The sequence below is a fragment of the Ovis aries genome, chromosome 3 (assembly GCF_016772045.2).
Source record: "Ovis aries strain OAR_USU_Benz2616 breed Rambouillet chromosome 3, ARS-UI_Ramb_v3.0, whole genome shotgun sequence".
In the NCBI taxonomy this organism is placed as follows: Eukaryota; Metazoa; Chordata; class Mammalia; order Artiodactyla; family Bovidae; genus Ovis; species Ovis aries.
This window is the reverse complement of record NC_056056.1, coordinates 57,683,085-57,702,188: the sequence shown is the minus strand read 5'-3', so window position 1 is coordinate 57,702,188 and position 19,104 is coordinate 57,683,085. Positions and strand designations below refer to the sequence as shown.

The 19,104-nt window shown below is 49.8% G+C and overlaps 1 protein-coding gene and 1 pseudogene across 3 annotated transcripts in view; one reads left to right on the top strand and one right to left on the bottom strand.

The window, feature by feature from the left end:
* Positions 1-7,541: 7,541 nt before the first annotated feature.
* LOC114114291 (U4 spliceosomal RNA) lies at positions 7,542-7,656 on the top strand (annotated as a pseudogene).
* A 4,331-nt stretch (positions 7,657-11,987) lies between these two features.
* The window catches only part of ATOH8 (atonal bHLH transcription factor 8), a 41,157-nt gene continuing 34,040 nt past the window's right edge, over positions 11,988-19,104 (bottom strand). The window contains exons 3-4 of one of the 3 annotated variants that reach the window (XM_060413865.1): positions 13,229-13,285; positions 11,988-13,130 (exon numbers count right to left, since the gene is read on the bottom strand). In XM_060413865.1, coding sequence (XP_060269848.1) covers positions 13,125-13,130; positions 13,229-13,285 — 63 coding nt within the window. In that variant the 3' untranslated portion in view covers positions 11,988-13,124. Of the gene's footprint in view, positions 13,131-13,228; positions 13,286-13,626; positions 13,777-19,104 lie in introns of those variants that run through there. The other 2 variants (XM_027966743.3, XM_060413866.1) reach the window with 2 other exon arrangements.

Sequence of the window (19,104 nt, the reverse complement as noted above, 5' to 3'; positions counted from 1 at the left end):
TCTGCCTGCAAGCTCTGATCTATGACTAGTCCCTCCCTGGACTCTTGCATTGAGAAAGGTTCTAAGGCTGAGTCTGGGCTTGGGAGGAACCACTAAAGCAATGATTAGTGATGTCTCCCAAGGCCCAGGGCAGAGTGCTGTAAACCAAGTGCCATGATTTCAACAGCTTATTCTTCCCCGCTAGGACTCACTACCACCCCGTTTCCCTTCACTTGCCTGTCTCCCATAGTAGGGAAAAATCATTCATAATCCCACCCTTTTCACTTTGGCTGATTCACTGCTAGAGTTTCTATATACAGAGAGCCTTTTTATGCAGCTGTCGTCAAAAGTGCATTCTAATTGTAAATGTTTTCTCCACTTGGCATTACAACACAAGGATTTTTCTATGATCCTTTTTTAATATCTTTTTAAAAACTAACACAAGTACATTGTAGAAGAGACAAAAAAAATCAACAAGGAAAAAAAACGTTAAAACATCTTTAATTCCAAACTGCACAGGGGAACTGTGCTGTGTGTCAGGGAGTGGCAAACCAGGAGGATGGTCACTCTAGAACAATTGCTCCAACACTTCCCTAAGTATCAGAATTGTATGGGATTTTCTTTTAAGAAATGAGGGTTCCTTCTGCAAACTCATTAGAAAAGGTAAATCTCCCCCACTCAACAACAACAAAAAAAACAACAGCAAAGTTTATAAACAAGAAAATTCACAAGTAAATAATTAAGAAGGATGTTCTTCTCTAATCAGTCAGGAAAATGAAAATTAAAACAATGAGGTGATTTTCACCTCCCCCAGAATACTGGCATGAAGTCAAGTGTAAAAGCATACAGCACAGGCGGGGCAATGGGCTTAAACTACTATAGCCTCTTGGGAAAGTAATCTAGAGTTGTTTATGAAAATTAAAAATACTCTGTGTGCACATTTGTCAAAATAACCCTAGTTCCAGGATCTTCTCTATAATAGTTTAAAAAAAAAACCCAAAACACAGAACATGAAGACATGCTTACAAGGGCATCTAATGAAATACCCACTCATTTATTCGATGAACATTTGTTGACTAACTACTATGTGCCAGGCACCAGGAATACAGTGACTAAAACAAAAATACATTCCTGATTCTGTGGAGTTTACCTTTCAGAGGGAGGAGATAATAAAAAACAAAGGAAACCAAAACCCCCCAGATACACTTAAAAGATGTAGCATGGAGCAAAACAGAACAGGGAAGAAAGACGGAGAAAATGCCAGGGGAAGTAGAGTGTGCGGGGGGTTGGGGAAGGGTTCTATTTCACTTTGAAATAGAACAATCAGGGAAGGCCTCACTGAGAAGGTGGCATTTGATCAAAGTACTGAAGAAGGGGAGGAAACAAGTCATGGGGATATTTAGGAGTGGAGCATTCCTGGTAAGGAAACAGCTGATGCCAAGGCCAAGGGACAAACAGGGTCCGTTGTGTCCGAGAAGCAGTGAAGTCAGGGAGGTAATGGGGCAGATGGGCCCGTTGGAGGTCACTGCAAGGACCTGGCTTCACTCTGAGTGTGATCTTGCCATCTCGGGGATGCAGACAAGCATTAGGAAGTCAACAACATACAAAGGTCATGCAGTCTTGAAGGCGGGAGGCAGGGAGATAGCAGGAACTGAGGACCAGACCCCAGGGCATCCCAAACAGCAAAGGAGGCTAAGGAGGAGTAGCCAGAGGCAACCCAGGGAGACCGGGCTGCGTTTCACGGGGAGGAGGGATGGGCTGTGTCCAGTGTGCTGGCTGACAGACAAAGTCTGATGAGAACTAAGGACCAACATCCTGAAGGAGATGAGCTGGCCCAACCCTGGCAGAGGACTTCTGTCATGGAGGGTGGGCACCTGTACAAGCCCCTCGGGCAGGGAAGTGGAAAGAACCGCGAGAGCAAGGAGAACCCGGAGGACAGCAGCTGATGAGCCCGACAAGCTGTTGCATGGGACAGCTGGCTGTCTCCGGAGAACAATGGAGGGCCCTGTGTCCTTGAGCTCCAAGGAGGCCGCCTCTCACCCAGGGCTGGGCGGCCGGGAGGAAAGCGGATCCCTGTGTTAATTAAGTCCCATCAACAGCAAGTCAGAGCTTGCCAAGCTGCCGGGTGGGGCCTGATCTCAGTCCTGCCTCTGAGGAAACTTCCAGGACGCTGGGACTGGTGTTGGCTCCTCGGAAAAGTGCTAAGGCCGGGAGGAGGAAATGAGTCCCCGATGAGGGCTGGGCCAGAGGAAGGCCACAGCCCTGTGAGGAGCCGGGTGGTGAGGGTGGGGAGGGGGAACAGGGATTGCTGGGGAGAGGCCAGCGGAGGTCTGTCCTGAGTGAGAAAAGCAGATGCTATGAAATTCCTCTTCCTTCCTGCTGTGGGTGATGCCTGGAGGGACAGGGCAGGCTAAAAATGGTGAATTTCAAATAGAAATGAAACAGATTTTCAGCTCACCCTGGGGCTGAGTGACATTTTCTGGACAGAGAATTATCTAGCTGGAAGAGGCCTACAGTCCTCATGTCCGTGAACCACATATTTTACAAATGGAGGAACTGAGGCTCAGAGAGTGGGAGGTGTTTGCCATGGGTCAAGCAGCCAGTGAGCAGCAGGGCTGAGAGCCAGCCTCAGGACCCCTGGCACCTGTACGAGCCGAGGGGGAGCCTGGGAAATGGTGCTGCCTCCTGAATCCATGGACTGCGGAAACCAGGCTGGGGAGCGGAAGCAGGAGACACCGGAAGCCAGTGGGCTCTGACTGGAGAGAGCGGCCTGGCTCCCTGCAGAGTGGGCTTCTGATCGTGCGGAGGGGCCTCGAGGTCTGAGAGGGTGAGTCTCAGTGGGCCCAGGACCTGGAGGAAGCGGCACACAGGCCCTGGGAGGAATGGAAAGCCCATACCTTGGCCTGTGCGTGTGACCACTTCACTTAAACCCTCTGAACCAAACTCAGAACCTCAGTTTACTGCCGGAGTTCCCTTCCCTGTGGGTTCCATCCGGCTCCCACTCATTATTCATTTCCTGCTAAGAATTCTCACCATGTTAAGACTTCCTCCCTGGCCTGCATCTCTGCAGGGCTCTGCCAGACATCCTGGGCTGGAGTAGAATGGACAGGGCCCCTGGGGCTCACCGCTTGGCTCCTCACCAGGGCAAAGAGACCCCAAGAGCCCTCCCAACCCAGGCTGTACATTGAGGCCTCAGGGCCTAGGACTGTCCTGCAATGTGGTGACAGACTGACCTATTCTCTGCCTTCCAGGAGCCCACAGTCGAGCCAGCAAGATGGTTGGAGAGACAAGCCACAGAGCCACGAGGAGCTTGTCTCTCCAACCATCTTGCTGACAAGGAGGTGTCCCAACAGGCCCAAGGCAAGGCATGTGGAATCTGGATAAAGGTGAAAGGATCTTTCGCTGAGGGGCAGGTCAAGAGTCAGGGGAGGTGACCTCTCCTCGGATCAGAAGGACAGCCACTCACTTATTTGTAATTTCTCTAAAGATGCTCTGTTGGTGTCTGTTTTGATTAACGACCCTGGAAGCTATCGGCTCCTTCCAGTTATTCCCTGGTTCAAAAGAATCCCTCAGGAGGAGAAATAACGCTTTTCTAGCAAGAAGGAGGTAAGATCTCAGGCTCCATGTGGTGGGAAAGCCCGTGTGGGCTGTAATCTGAGCCTTGAACTCAGGCATGCAGGCAGTTTGGGGCCCAAGTTGGAAATGGGCTACGAGCAACCTTGGAGGTCACAGAGCCACTGTCTACTTGTACTCAAGATGGGTCACTCAGGGAGCTGAGGGTCTGGCCAAGCTTGACCCCAGGCCTCTGGGTTCCCAGATGGCCATGTTCTCCCTCAGTCACAGGGCACTTGGTTCTGGGTGGTTCCTCACTTGCTTTTCCCACATCCCTGAGCTTGGGAGAGGAGAGCGCAGGAGAAAGCCCACTGGAAAGGGCAGTTGAGCCCAGCAGGTCTGCCTGTGGGAAGTGCTGATGGGAAGGGCAGTGGTTCGGAACAGTCCGTCCAAGCTCCCTGAGGAGCAGGACAGGGTGCACCTATGAGGCTGCCAACAGGGGGCTGGGGCCTCTCAGGCAACTGCTCCCCTCAAGCTTGGCTCCGATCCAGTCCTGCCATCAAAGCCAAGGGAGGCCGCCCTGACAGATGTCACCAGCACGGAGCTGTCAGTCATCCCAGCAGGTCCCCACAGCACCCCCTCTGCCGTCCTGTGAGGGCTGGAGAACAAGGCTCTCCAGTGTGTACCCCGCTGAGCCCTGACGGCTGAGCCCCCTCTCCTAAGTCCTCTCATGGCTGCAGCCTCTGCCTTCAGTTTGGAGACTCAGCTGGTCAGAGACCCTCTGGCAGTGCCTGGGGCAACCACATGCATAAACAAATTCTAGCTCACCCAAAAGCCGAACATTCTAGTGGCCCTGATCCCAGCAGTCCCCAGATTGCGTTCCATGGGCCTTGCCCTGCCAGTGGTGCCCAGTGAGATGCATGTGTGAGTGATCAGTCGTGTCCAGTGCTTTGTGAACCCATGGGCAGTAGCCCGCAAGGCTCCTCTGTTCATGGGATTTCCCAGGCAAGAACACTGGAGTGGGTTGCCATTTCCTTCTCCAGGGGATCTTCTCAATCCTAGGATTGAACCTGCATCTCCCGTGTCTCCTGCATGGAAGGCAGGTTCTTTACCACTGAGCCACTGGGGGCAGAGCAGGGGGAAGCTCGTCCCATGAGAGGGGAATGAAATAAAGAATAAATGCACTCTATCAGCAGATGAACAGAGAAACAAATACATGTACAGTGGAACATTATACAGCCATAAATAGGAACATGCTCAAAATGGGTAGATCTGTTTTTAAATATTTATTTTTATTTATTTGACTGCACCAGGTCTTAGATGTAACATGTAAGATCTTTGATCTTCACTGTGGTATGCGGGGTCTAATTCCTTAATCAGGGATCAAACCCGGGTCCCCTGCATTGAGAACGAGCGCAGTCTCAGCCATTGGACTACTAGGGAAGTCCCAATATGGACAGACTTTGAAAAATTATGTTTATTGAAATAGGCCCAACCAGAAAGGACAAATATTGTATTCCACTTAAATGAGGTACCCGGAATAGGCAAATTTATAGAGATAGAAAGTAGGATAGAAGTTACGAGGGGTGGGGGTTGGAGGAGGTGGGAAGAGGGAAGTTATTATTTAATGGGTACAGAGTTTTCCTTAGGGATGATGAAAAAATCTGCAATACAGTTAGTGGTTACAGTTTCACAACATCATATCTTATTTAGGGCACTTCAAATGATTTAAATGATAAATGTTATACACATTTTATGGCAATAATTTTTTTTTTTAATGTAGTGCTCAAACAAGTTTGGGAGACATTGAGTTCTCAAATTTAAATGCAGGTGCCAAAAAAGAAAAAAAAAACAAATAAATGGAAGGGTAATATAGGGGTTGGGGATTAAACTTTTAAATTAAAAACCTTTTAAACTTAAATTTTTATTTATTTTTAAATAAAAATTAAATTGAATTTTTTAACGGGTTCTTATGGGATTATATGAAATCGTGTATGTAAAATTTGTGAAAATTGTAATGTGCTATAGAATTTAAAGAATATTTCATTTGATAAAAATAAACTTAGGACTCCCTGGTGGCTCAGTGGTAAAGAATTCACCTGCCAACAGAGACATGTGTTTGATCCCTGGTCCAGGAAGATCCCACATGCCACAGAGCAACTAAGCCGATGGGCCACAACTACCAAGCCTGGGAGCTACAACTACTGAGCCCACACGCTGAAACTACTGAAGCCTGCGTGCCCTAGAACCCGTGCTCCCAACAAGAGAAGCCACCACAATGAGATGCCCACGCACAACTGAAGAGTAGCCCCCACTCGCTGCAAAAGCCTGCACAGCACCAAAGACTCAGTAGAGCCAAAAAAATTTTTAATGGGACCTCACAGGACTTTTCAGAGCCTTTATGATGGCAAAATATTAACTACAGTTCCCAGTGGAGAGGATCACTGAACTCTTTGTTCTTAAAAATCCTAGTCCTGTTCATCTTGGGGCTGACCCACATTACAGCATTTGACTTCCTTGGCTGCCTCTCACACCTGGAAGAGGCACTAAAATTTTTGTTAAACCCCTTACCCTGATTTTTATTTAGACAATAAAGGTCAACATAGCTATCCCAATGTGTACCAAACTTTCTTCTATTTTCTCCAAAAACGGTGATTTATTTCCTGGGACTTGGAAGGATTTTAAGTTCTTTATTTAAACTTAAAAAAAAAAAGGGGGGGGTGTGAGTTACATGCATATGTGTGCATGCAAGAGGAAAATTCTAGAAACTTCTGGTGGTGGAAATGAAATCCCAGAGGAGGAATGCATGTTGTCTGTGGACCAGATGTCTTTGAAGGTGGTTTGGGGTATAGCCTTGGCACCCGGCTAAATTCAGGGCTCCACTTGCCTCTTGGGGCAGGGGCAGGCTCTGTCCTGTCCCTTCCTCCCCACAGTGTTGCCAGTCAGCTGCCTCTGGACAAGCCTCGGTTATAGGAGAGCCTAGGGAGAGGAATGTGGCTGGTCTAGGCCCTGCATCTCTTCTCCCAGAGGCAAGACCTGGATGCCTGCTCAGCTGAGTGTGGGTGAGAGGCCCAGCCAGCTGTCGTATTTGCTTATGACCTTTCCACTGGGCATCGTATTTTATAGTCTCCTGTTTTCAGGCTGGGATTTGGTGGTGACCTGGGGTCGGGTAGGGAGATGTTAAATTGAAGAAAAAAGACTGGATTCAAGCCCCAGTTGTGGGACAACTTCAGTGAGTCACAGAGCAGAAATGTGGTGTCAGAGAGAGAAGCCAGAGGGGAAAATATTTATAACTGCTGGAAACATGATGAACCTGTCAAAAATACATGCAATCAGCTAAAGAAATTGGGGAGAAATAGGCAAGGTCTTGTTTGGTTTTCTGGGAGTGTAAACATTTTTTAAAAAATCATCAGGAGAGAGAAAAATATTAATAATTCCTCTATACACAACTGCCTTGTGTGAGTGATGTTTTGGGGAGATCAAGGGAAAGTGCCTATGTTCCTTAAACTGAAGCAGAGTAGAGAGAAGGGATCAACCACAGGAAGCGACTGAGAGAGAGAGAATTAGATTGGAGAGACAGAACCATGGGTTTCCCTAGTGGCTCAGTTGGTAAAGAATCTGCCTGCAATGCAGGAGACCTGGGTTCGATCCCTGGGAAGATCCCCTGGAGAAGGACATGGCTACCCACTCCAGTATTCTTGCCTGGAGAATTCCACAGACAGAGGAGCCTGGCAGGCTACAATCCGTGGGGGTCACAAAGAGTCGGACACAACGGGGCAACTAACAAAGATAACTATCAACTCTCAAGAGATAACCATGGGGATGTAAGCCCCTTTGAGAATCCTCAGAGATCTGGAGCAATAATGGGCTTCCCAATATAGATGGAGCAAAGCAGTATTCTGATTTACATATGAACAGGAAAAGATGAGCCTTAGGATGGGGGGACGTGAACCCAGGCCATTGCTGTTGGGTTAAGCAGGGCCTCTCTGTCTGCCCAGGTTCTGGAGTTGAGCTTTGCGCAGTGGCAGTATCGTAGCCAATGAGGTTTATCTGAGGCGCAATTATTGCTAATTGAAAACTTTTCCCAGGTTCTGGAGTTGAGAGAATTAGACTTCCCTCTGGAGAATCAGGGGTCTTGATGGATTAGATACAGAAGAAAGTTAGATTAAAAAGAACTGTCTCTGGGACTTCCCCAGCTGTTCAGTGGTTAAAACTGCATTTCCACTTCAGGAAGCATGAGTTCAATCCGTGGTTGGGGAACTAAGGTCCTGCATGCTGCAAGGTACAGCCAAAACAAACAAACAAAAAGGAACAGTTTTCACAGCAGTAAACAGCAGTGTCCAGAAAGAATCGTGTTTTGGGGGCAGCCAGAAGAAAGGGCACTGAGGCCTGGCTGTGAAAGAGGGGCTGTTAACACCTGGGGATGGGATACAGCCACATCCCCAGATGACCAAACTAGGTGTCACTGAGTCTAGGGAGACACTGGAGTTACTGGAGGAGGGGATGGGACCATCTGTGACAAGTCCTATGGGCCGCTAAGGAGACTGGACTTTGCCTAGAGGTGACGGGCCCAGGGGAGGAACTTTAGCAACACACCTCCAGTTAGCAGTAGTGGAGTAAGGGTCAGCAAGGAACAGATCAGAGAGAGGAGGCCAGTCATGGAGTGGCCACATAGCCCCGTGGACATAAGCAAGGCAACCTCCTAACATATCCTCCATCATGTCATCCCAATGGTACCCCAGGAGGCTGGCCTGAGGGATTCCCGCCCATAGTTTACCCCAGAATGGCCCTAAGACTGGGATGATCAAGAAAGCACATCTCTTCAATGGATTAATAGTGACTGCCTGGAGCACTGTCTTGAACTCGGACAGCTTCAGACCACCCCCCCCAACCACCAGACAAAGAGCCACAGTTGATTAGTGATATCTGAGGAGGGGTGTGGGGGTGGGGCTGCATTCATTCATTCATCCACACACCTTGATAAACGTTTATTTAGCCCCTCCTGCAGACCAGGCACAGTGCTATGAAGCTCTCCTCTTCGCAGGAGTGCGCAAAGCCTCAGCCACAGAAAGAGTAAAAAGCCTCAAGCCTAGGCTCCCCTCTGCTCTGGAGCTTCTCCCTTTGAGCCGCTTTAAAAGTGAAAGTGTTAGTCGATCAGTCTAGTCCTGCTCTTTGCTACTCCATGGACTGTAGCCCGCTAGGCTCCTCTGTCCATGGAATTTCCCAGGCGAGAATAGTGGAATGTGTTGCCGTTTCCTTCTCCAGGGCCAACCTAGGGATTGAACCGGGGTCTCCTGCACTGCAGCAGATTCCTTACCATCTGAGCCACCAGGGAAGCTTCCTGGGCTTCTTTGAGTCCTTGGTAAAGGCCTGCGCCCTGTTCTCTCCGGTCTTAACAAACTAGCTGCTTGGTAGTTATTTGTGGGAGGGAGAAAATAAATGCGTGAATTACCATGTTTTTCATATTTTATCCGTTCATTCAACAAAGAAACCGATATACACATTGTACAAAGCCTTTTCAAGGATTTGGAGATGTGATTGACCTAATCTCTGCCCTCTAGGAATTCACAGTGTCATCTGGAGATTAGACACGTGCCCAAATATTTGCAAAACAAAGTCGTTATTTATTAAGCCAGGTTTCCTGGGGTCCCTGGCTTCAGGGAGGCAGACACAGCTTGTCTGGGGTCCTGAGGCCAGAGGAGACTGTGAGAAGGTAGGATCCTGGGGGCAAAGGGCGAAGCCAGCTGCTCCTGCCCCTCCCCACCTCGCTCAGGTGGGGCCCCCTCCAGCCTCCCTGTCCTCCTAGAGCCTGAAAACAGCAAGCATCCCTGCAGGTGGCAGAGAGTAAGGAGAGTGGCTACATGAATCTGCTGAAAGACACACTTGGAGACATCAGAGTCTTGCTTCCAGAGGGCTAGGTTATTTGTCACTTGGGCTGCTGGCAATAGCCACTTTGTAGCTCGGGAAGCCAAGTGCAAGGTGGGAGGCAAGTGTAACCCTTGCTCTAGCTCCCTAGTGGGCCCCCGACTGACCCTACCCCACCCAGTACAGCCGTTGTGTTGTTGTGTGTTAGCCACTCAGTTGTGTCTGACTGAGTGGACACAAAGTCACTCTTTGTGACCCCATGGAGTGTATCCTACCAGGCTTCTCTGTCCATGGGATTCTCTGAGCAAAAATACCAGAGTGGGTCGCCACTCCATTCTCCAGGGGATCTGCCTGACCCAGGGATCAAATGCAGGTCTGTCGCATTGGAGGCAGATTCTTTACTGTCTGAGCCACCAGGGAAGCCCCAGTACAGCCCCAGCTCAGCCCAGTTAGCAGTACCCAACTCTCTGCCCCGTATCTTGGGCACAAAGCAGGCCTGTCTGCACCTTTGCTCCCTAGGCAGTCCCTGCTTATAGCTCTGCTACCCAGTTCCCTGCCCCTGGGACTTACTAGCTCTTGCATCTCACTGACTTGTGAGGAAGGGGAGATGAGAGGGAGGATTAATCAGGAAAAGAAATGGGACATAAAGTGGCAGGGATTTGGGGAGGTCCAGGACCACGTGGTGGGCCATGGGGATGGGAGGAAGGACGGTGTGGGGAGATGGAATCCACAGGGGCCCTGGCCATGCTATGACCCCAGAAAGTGGCCCGGGGACTTGTGGAACCCTTCCCCAGAACTTACACCTCTCTTCTGGGACCGCCTGAAGTCGGAACCAAGAAGGAGCATGCAGCCTGTTGTTTTTGAAGAGCCTGATGACGCTCAGCCTTGAGCTTGGGGGGAACCTCCGACTTCCAGAGCTCTTCTTTGTGGTTTTGCCCTTTGGAGAGCAAGAAGCATGCGTGCTGCAGGAACCAATCATGAACCAGAGGTACACACGTGGACATGGTGCATACACACATGGCCTCCTACATGGGTACAAGCCCTCCGTGACCGAGCCACCCTTGGTGTGTGGAGCCAGGACCCAGAGCAAACAACGGAGCACGGAGGGTATGTGTGTAAATGAATCTGCAGGGGCCCTGTGACCACACTCTTAGCTGAAACAGGACAAGTGCTCTCAAGGCTCCAGGAAGGCGGCTCTTTACCACTTTTATTTTGGTGAGGGTCTTCTCGCACGGTCATTTACACAAACTGTTGAGAAGGCTGCCAATGAGATGTGAATCCATGGGAAATGGATTTTTCTTCCCTGGGGATGTACACGGTGGATATCTGGGCATACATGTGCGTTCAAGAAGGAGTGTGTGTGTGTGTGTGTGTGTGTGTGTGCGCGCGCGCGAAAGAATCAAAGCTGCTATATTGGGAGAGAAGCTAGAAAAGAAAAAGGTGGAACTTCTTGTCACTCATATGTGTGTATACATTCATACAGTCATCTGATGGTATCACAATTATTTGCTCGTCTATTTGTACACACACACACACACACATATACGTCCACACTTTTAGCACAGCCTGTATTCCACATCAGCGATTCTAAATCACTTTTTTTGTCAGTGATCTAACCCCACTTAATCCAGTAACTCTCAACCTTGCCTGCATGTTGGAATCACTTGGGGAGCTTTTAAAAGTCCCAAGTGCCCAGACCAATATAGCAGAATTTCTGAAGATGGAACTTTGGCATTAACACTTTATGTCAATATTTAATAACCTCCTTAGGTGATTCTAATCTCTTTTGAGGGCTGAAGACTTCTCTGCATAGAAAGTTCTTCTTCCATTTCTCTGCTCAGAAAACTCCTATTCATCCTTCAAGACCTCTGCCCCTCCTACAGCCCTCCACCCTGACATTCCTTCCAGAGTTCTTTTCTTATTACGCCTCCCCCACCCCCACGAGGGCTGCCCTGGTGACTCAGCTGGTAAAGAATCCAATCCACCTGCAATGCGGGAGACCACCTGCAGCACAGGAGACCGGAGTTCGATCCCTGAGTTGGGAAGTTCCCGGGAGAAGGAAATGGCAACCCACTCCAGTATTCTTGCCTGGAGAGAGGAGCAAGAGAGAGAGGAGCAGTTCCATGGGGAGAGGAGCCTGGTGAGCTAGAGCCCATGGGGTCACAAGAACTGGACACGTCTGAGCGACTAAACCACAACCCAACCACCCCTGCTGGGCTGTTACTGTCCCATTCAAGGCCCACTGCAGCACATGGATGGGACAAAGCCACGCCAAGACCTTGGGCAGGAACTGGCTTACAGGGCTGGAAAGGTGTTAAGAGCCCAGGCTTTGGAGTGAGGCCACCGTGTGAGACCTGGCTTTGTCACTGACCTGCCCTGTCTCCTTCTGTATTCAGGTTCCTGGTCTGTACAACAGGATAAAAAATTCAGTCTCCACCTTATAAACTCACTGTATGGAGTAAATGAGGTACAAGCAGAGAAAGCTCCTCATGTGTCCCTGACCTGGCCTCCTGGTCACTGGTCTAGGCCAAGGCCATGACGAAAGCCCCACCCCACCCCATTACACATATGCACACACACACACACACACACTCATTCACATACTGTTTATTTCTGAAGGACTCTCAACCTCTCTCCTCCCTCTGACTGACCAGCCAAAGTCCTGGTCACCCAGAGTCCATCAACACAAGCAAGTGTTTTCTTTACACATTGGGGCTTTTACTTCAATTTGAAGCAGATGGTTGAGCACAGATGTGAACAGCTTTGGCCTTGTGAGCACAAGGAAAGAACAGGCCTTGGCTTTGAACATGCCTTCCTCCCCACATTACTGGCCCATTCCCCTGGTCCCTTTCTCCCCTCTGCCCCCTGCACAGCCGTCACAGACCACTGGGCTCCAGGCAGGGCACCATCTTGTGTGTTCTGTCAGGAGGGTGGGCCCCTGGCAAGGAGTGCTGGCCAGGCCAGCTGGGGGCAGGTCACCTCGAGGCAGGTCCCAGGGGTGGGGTACAGGTGCTGCTCCCCCTACACACTCACTTCTCATGATGCTGAGGGCCCAAGAAGGAGCCTGGACCCAGGGAACATGGAAAATCAAGGTCAGAGGCCTGGGCAGCCAGTGGGAGGGAGAGAGGGCCGGGATCTCAGATCCCACTCCCCACAGGCACCCCCAGCCTCCCTCTCACAATCCCTAGAAGGTTTATCTTGGGTCCAGCCAGCTCAGGGCCCAGTGGAGAAAGACAGTTCCAGATCAAGTCTGAAGTCACCAAACGTCCACCTCTTCCATGAGTTCCTAGCGGAAATGTTGATTCGTCTTTGGCCTGAGATGGGACCCGGGCAACATGAGGAGCAAAGGTCACAAAGCCACAGTGTGGCTTTTCACCGTGGGGTCCTCTCACCCCCAGTTTGTTCAGTGTCCCTGCTGAATCTTTGGCAATGAGTTTCTGCAGCCAGAAGGACGGTGGGCCTCAGGCCCGGGCAAGGCGAAGGCTTTGCTCTCCCCACCCCAGCAGGCAGAGAGCAAAGTGCAAAGTCACCGTAGAGTAGCTGGGGGTGGGGGTGTGGGAGAGGGTGAGAGGGAGGCAGGCTAGCTCTTGTCCTGAGAGGCGGTGGTCTGAGCATCCGGTGGCATCTTAGAGAGGAAGACGAGGCTGGACTTGGCAAGCTCACCTTCTCCTCAAGCTTGACTTGGAAAGAGGGCCCACAGCAGCATCCTCAGGCGAGCCCATGGCTAGTCACTCCTGAAAGAAACAGCCAGTGGGAGGAAAGGGATAAATTAGGAGGACAGGATTAACATATACGCTACCATATATAAAATAGATAATCAACAAGGACCTACTGTAGAGCACAGGGAACTCGACTCAGTACTCTGTAATAAGCTGTATGGAAAACGAATCTGAAAAAGAATAGGTATATGTGTATGTGTAACTAATCACTTTGCTGCACACCTGGAACTAAAACAAGAGGCAGTCTCCTGCACTGCAGGCAGATTCTTCATCAGCTGAGCCACCAGGGAAGCCCCCGAATCAAACACACTCTAACACACACACACAAAAAAGCTAAGAAACAAACAAAACATAAAATAAAATAGCTAAGCTAAAAGGATATATTGTATGGTGCAGGAAATATAGCCAATATTTCATAATAACTTTAAATAGAATATAATCTATAAAAATTTTGATTCACTGTATTATACAACTGAAAATAATATAGTATTTTAAATCAACTATACCTCAACAAACAAAAAGAAACAACCAGCAGGGACGTCCTGGTGGTCCAGTGGCTGAGACTCCTTGCTCCCAACGCCAGGGGCCCAGATTCCATCCCTGATCAGGGAGCTGGATCCCACATGCCACAACTAAAGGTCCCATGGGCTGCAACCGAGACCTGGCACAGCCAAATAAACAAATTTTTTTTTTTAAAAGAAACAACCAACGGTCAGAAGTACCCCACACACACATACTGGTCCTAACTCCAGAAGGCCAGCCTGCACCGGGTGCCTCACTGGTAGCATCTGCTCTTACTTACCCTCACGGCTGCCCCAGGAAGGACCCATATGGCTCAGGCAGGGACTGCATCTTGAAGGGTTCAGTAAGGGATGGAGCCAACATTTGGACCCAAGACTGGCTGCCACGAGAGCCCACAGTGTCCCCTTACTCCCCACCCCACCTCCACTGCATTTCAGAGCCACTGCTGATTGAGTTGGGCTTCTCAGGTGGCGCTAGTGGTAAAGAACCCGCCTGCCAATGCAGGAGACACAGGAGACACGGGTTTGATCCCTGGGTCGGGAAGATCCCCTGGAGGAGGGCATGGCAACCCACTCCAGTATTCTTGCCTAGAGAATTCCATGGACAGAGGAGCTTGGTGGGCTACAGTCCGTGGGGTCACAGAGCATAGGACAAGATTGAATCGACTTGGCACACATGCTGATTTAGTTGGTTTGGGGGATGGGAGGGGGTGTAGCAGGTAGAAGAAGCCCAGGGACCCCTGGTCCTGACACCCAGGTGTGACCTACAATCCCCAGGTCACACCTCCAAGGAATGTTAGAGTCAGCCCTTCCCCTGCCCACAGGAATGGCATCCTTACTCCTTCTCCCCACATCCTTCAGACAAGATACTACACCAGGAGCCAAGAGGCCGACTCTAGGTGCAGCCCATCCCCCCGCCATCTAGGCCTCAGTGTTCTTATCTATAAAATGATAGTGTCTTCATCTAGTGGAAACAGAATAGCAATGAATTCTGACCTTGAAATTCTAATGCAGAAAACAGATGAGCATGGTTCCGGTCTATTTGAATCAGGAGAGGATGTGGGACACAGAGAGAAGGGGACCCAGAGTCTACAGTATTCTTTCCAATGTGGAGCCTGGTGAAGTCTCTGAGAACTCAGGTGCTTTGGGGCAAATTGGAAAACCCTTAGGTTAGACCATCTTTTTAGTCCCTTGCAGTCCTGACCTTCAGAAGCTTCACTCTGGCCACTGAACTTGGTGTTGCTCATGAAAAAACTGACCAAAGGGTGGGATTTGCTATAGGAAGGGATAGGAGATGGGGAGAGGTCATAGGGGCTGCCAGGGCTTTAGCTTTGGAGGGAGATCAGAGCTGGTGGGGAGGCTCTCGGGGGCTCCAAGTCCACCTAAGAACACTCAGGAGAACAACCATCCCTTAACTGGGCACGCAAACCCCTAGCAAAGCAGTGCCAAATACCTCTCTCTTGCTTCTTGCAACAACCCTGAACAAACAGCTAAGCACTTATTTTTGGAACAGAACAGCTGTCAGGCACCTCCGACGTGCCAGGGAACCTTCTCACATCCCCCATCTCAGAGGTAAGTGCTACCTACGAGTTGGCAGCACCAGCATTTGAACCCTGATCGGTGCTGTTTATCCTAACACACGAAGGCAACTCCTGCTGAAAGGGAGGCTTGGAGAGCCGGGCTGGAGCCAAACCATGAGGATGGAGGGGCTGCTAACCACAGGCCCCGGTAAGCCTCAGGCCTGGGCGGCCGATGGGCAGGCGGCCAAGGCAGAGGCTGGGGCAAGGCTGGAAGTGGGGTCCAGGGAGGGCGAGGGAGCCCCGCCAGGAGGAGGGAGTGTCCTTCGGCTAATAGAGGCTAAGACAGGGATAAAAGGAAAAGTGAGAGGAGGGAGCATCTTGATGTGGTGAGTTCGGGCTCACATTCTCCGAGCCCATGGTGCGTGCTGGCCCCAGCAGGAATCTGCTTTTTGTTACCGAGTCTGAAGAGGAGGATTAAGAAGCGGAAAGGAAACCCGTGGGGATGGCACTGGGTCTGTGGTCCATGGGGTGATTTACAGCCGCGTCATCCCGGCGCTGGCTGCCTGGGCGGGCCGGCCGAGGACTGGCCCCAAGTTCCTCCCTTGCTCAGTCCGCCTGCGGTCAGAGAAGGCGCGCGAGGCTGGGGCAGCTGGAGCCGGCCCACTGGCTGCTCTGTCAAGGCGCGGCCGCCCAGCTGGGCTCTGCCCCAAGCCATCGCTGGGGCTCTCAGACTCCACGGAAGCCATGGCTACCACCAGCCCAAGGCCTGACCTTCAGTTCTCAACCCCACCCTTTCCCTCGCGTCTGTACTGGACCTGCCTTCCACCACCCACCTGGGACCAGGAATCCCACATATAACATCATCCATCCAAGGAAGTCTTATGTCAACTGGGGCGTGGCGGGAGGAACAACGGGAAGTCTTAGGTGCCAGGACCTTTTCTGCAATTAACCAGCTGTGTGACTTTGGGAAGCTGACGCTCGCTCTCTATGACTTAATTCCTTCACCTGTATGGCAAGTACAAGTCCATGCACGTGGATAAGCACTCCCCAAAGGGTTGTTCTGCAGAGTATGAGCCAGGTGAGGCACATCCCATGAGTTTTAGAAACATCACAGACCTTGGCCCCACCTTGGAAAGTCACTGTATGGGCTTCCCTGGTGTCTCAGCTGATAAAGAGTTTGCCTGCAATGCAGAAGACCCAGGTTCGATCACTGGGTCAGGAATATCCCCTGGAGAAAGTCACAGTATATATGGATATATTAAAAGCTCTGAAAAATCCTGCAGTCAAGAAATGTGTTTGGTTTTATTTACCCAGCATTTTCTTTTGATTGTGTGATTGTGACTGGATTGCGAGAAGAAACTCATTCCAATCTTTCCATTATTCAAGGCTACCCAAGGGGCTTCCCTGTGGTTCAGTGGTAAAGAATCTGCCCACCAATGCAGGAGATCAATGAGTTTGATCCTTGGGCTGGGAAGATCCCCTGGAGGAGGAAATGGCAACCCACTCCAGTATTCTTGCCTGGGAAATTCCATGGACAAAGAAGTCTGATGGGCTAAAGTCCATTGGGTCCCAAAGAGTCTGACATGACTTAGCAGCTAAACAACAATGAAAGGGTATCTCAAGGAGCCTGGAAGAAAGTCTCAGGAAAGCTTGCAAACCTCAAGGGGCAATCTATGGCCCTTCCCTCCAGGTGCCTGCCAACCACATCACTCGGCCACATCGAGGCCCTGCTTCTTTACTGCTTGTCTCCCCATTGACCCAGTCTCTCAACATCCCCACCCCAAACGCCCAGTGAAGGTAGGCAATTGGTCCAGCCTCAGTCAGATTTCTTACCATGGACCCATCAGCTGTGGCTGAAAGATAGGAGACAAACCTACCTATGTCATCCTTTCAGAAGAGGCAAGGGTGTGTGTATAGGTGTGTATACACATGCACACACGCAAGAATAATTGCAAATACAGAGGAGAGGGTTGCGCTTACTCTCCACTGTGACGACCACACCACAGACTCCTTCTCACGTAACCCCTGGCCACATCCTGCTCCAGGTGAGAAACACAGCTTGCACCCCATCCAGCTCTGGACTTTTTGTGGGTGGTTGTTTCCATTGCAGCCAAGGCTCTGGGTGTGGCTGGGCAAGGGTTTCGTGGTCCTGAGGAGCCTCCTACATGGTCCCTCAACAAAGAAGATGCCCTTTGAATACAGGTTCTGCCTCTCATTAGCGTTGTTGTTCAGTTGCTCAGTCACATTTGACTCTTTACAACTCTATGGTCTGCAGTACGCCAGGCCTCCCTGTCCTTCACTGTCTCCTGGAGTTTGTTCAAACTCATGTCCATTGAGTCGATGATGCCATCCAACCATCTCATTCTTTGACACTCCTTCTCTTGCCCTCAATCTTGCCCAGCATCAGGGTCTTTTCCAATGAGCTGGCTCTTCACATCAGGTGGCCAAAGTATTGGAGCTTCAGCATCAGTCCTTTCAATGAATATTCAGAGTTTATGTCCTTTAGGATTGACTGGTTTGACCTCCTGGCTGTCCAAGGGACTCTCAAGAGTCTTCTCCAACACTATACAGTTCAAAAGCATCAAAAAGTCTTACTATCATAAACTTTAAAAATGACTAGACAAGATCCTTCCCAGGTCCCTTTCAGCAGGTCTGATGTGTGGAGTCCAATTGAGGTGATTTGGTCAGTGTGACAAAGTGGCTGCATTTATCACATTCAGGAATCATCTTTTTTTTTTTTTTTTGGCCACACCTCACAGCTTGTAGGAGCTTAGTTCCCCAAGCAAGGATAGAACCTGCAACCTCAGAGGCAAAAGCACAGAGTCCTAACCACTGGACTGCCAGGGAAGTTCCAGAAATCATCTTTTGATTGTTCACTCATTTGCGGTCAGAACATCAGCTCCACAAGGCCAGGGACGTGGTCTGTTTTGTTGGCTGTTGTAGCCTCAGGGCCTAAAACAGTCTGGACACACAGTAGCATCTCAATAAATATTTGCTATTTGTTGACCACGTGAATAAATATTTCCAGTCACTGCCATTTTATTTAATGTAGCGATTATGTGCCACAGATAGACTTCCTATTTCAAATGTGTCATTGGACATTTTGGCTAACTGCGCCTGTAACTGTTGTGAATTCAGGAACCGTATTGCATCTTTCTGCTTTTGTTCACTTCCAGTTTTTAAATTTCTAATTATACCTCCTCAGCTTACTAAGTTTGTCTCTGGCTTTAAGTGGATTGGTTTCCTCAGAGTAATTTTATCACTGTAGGGGCATTTTTAAAACTTATTATTTCTGCCTGTAAGTTGTTTAACCTTTCAAGGGCATTTTCAGTCACTTTACTTACTTAACCATGTTTCACTGTTTTCAAATTATACATTTTTTCCATAGATAAGCAATTTGGATACAGCCTTTTATAAGCAGAAAAAGGCATCAAATGGTAATGAAATCCTGAAGTTTTTTTTTTTTCTTTTTTTTATGGTTCGTCCTTAAAGGAGCAGTCAGATTCCAAATGTTATTTTAACAGTAAAATACGAAAGACAGGGACTTCCCTGTCAGTCCAGTAGTAAACACTCCATGCTTCTAACGCAGGAGGAGTGGGTTCAATACCTGGTTGGGGGACTAAGATCCCACAGGCTGCATGGTGCAGCCAAAACATGAAAAAAAAAAAAAGACGAAGAAGAAGAATGAGGCTTCCCTGGTGACTCAGTGGTAAAGAATCCACCTGCCAATGTCCAGTGTAGGAGACATGGGTTCTATCCCTGCTGTGGGAAGACTGCGCATGCTGTGAAGCAGCGAAGCCCGTGAACCCCAGCTATCAAGCCTGTGCCCTAGAGCCGTGCTCTGCAACAGGGGAAGGCACTGCAGCGAGAAGCCTGAGCACGGCAGCTGGAGAGTAGCCCCCACCTGCCACAATTAGAAGAAGCCCAAACACAGCCACAAAGACCCAG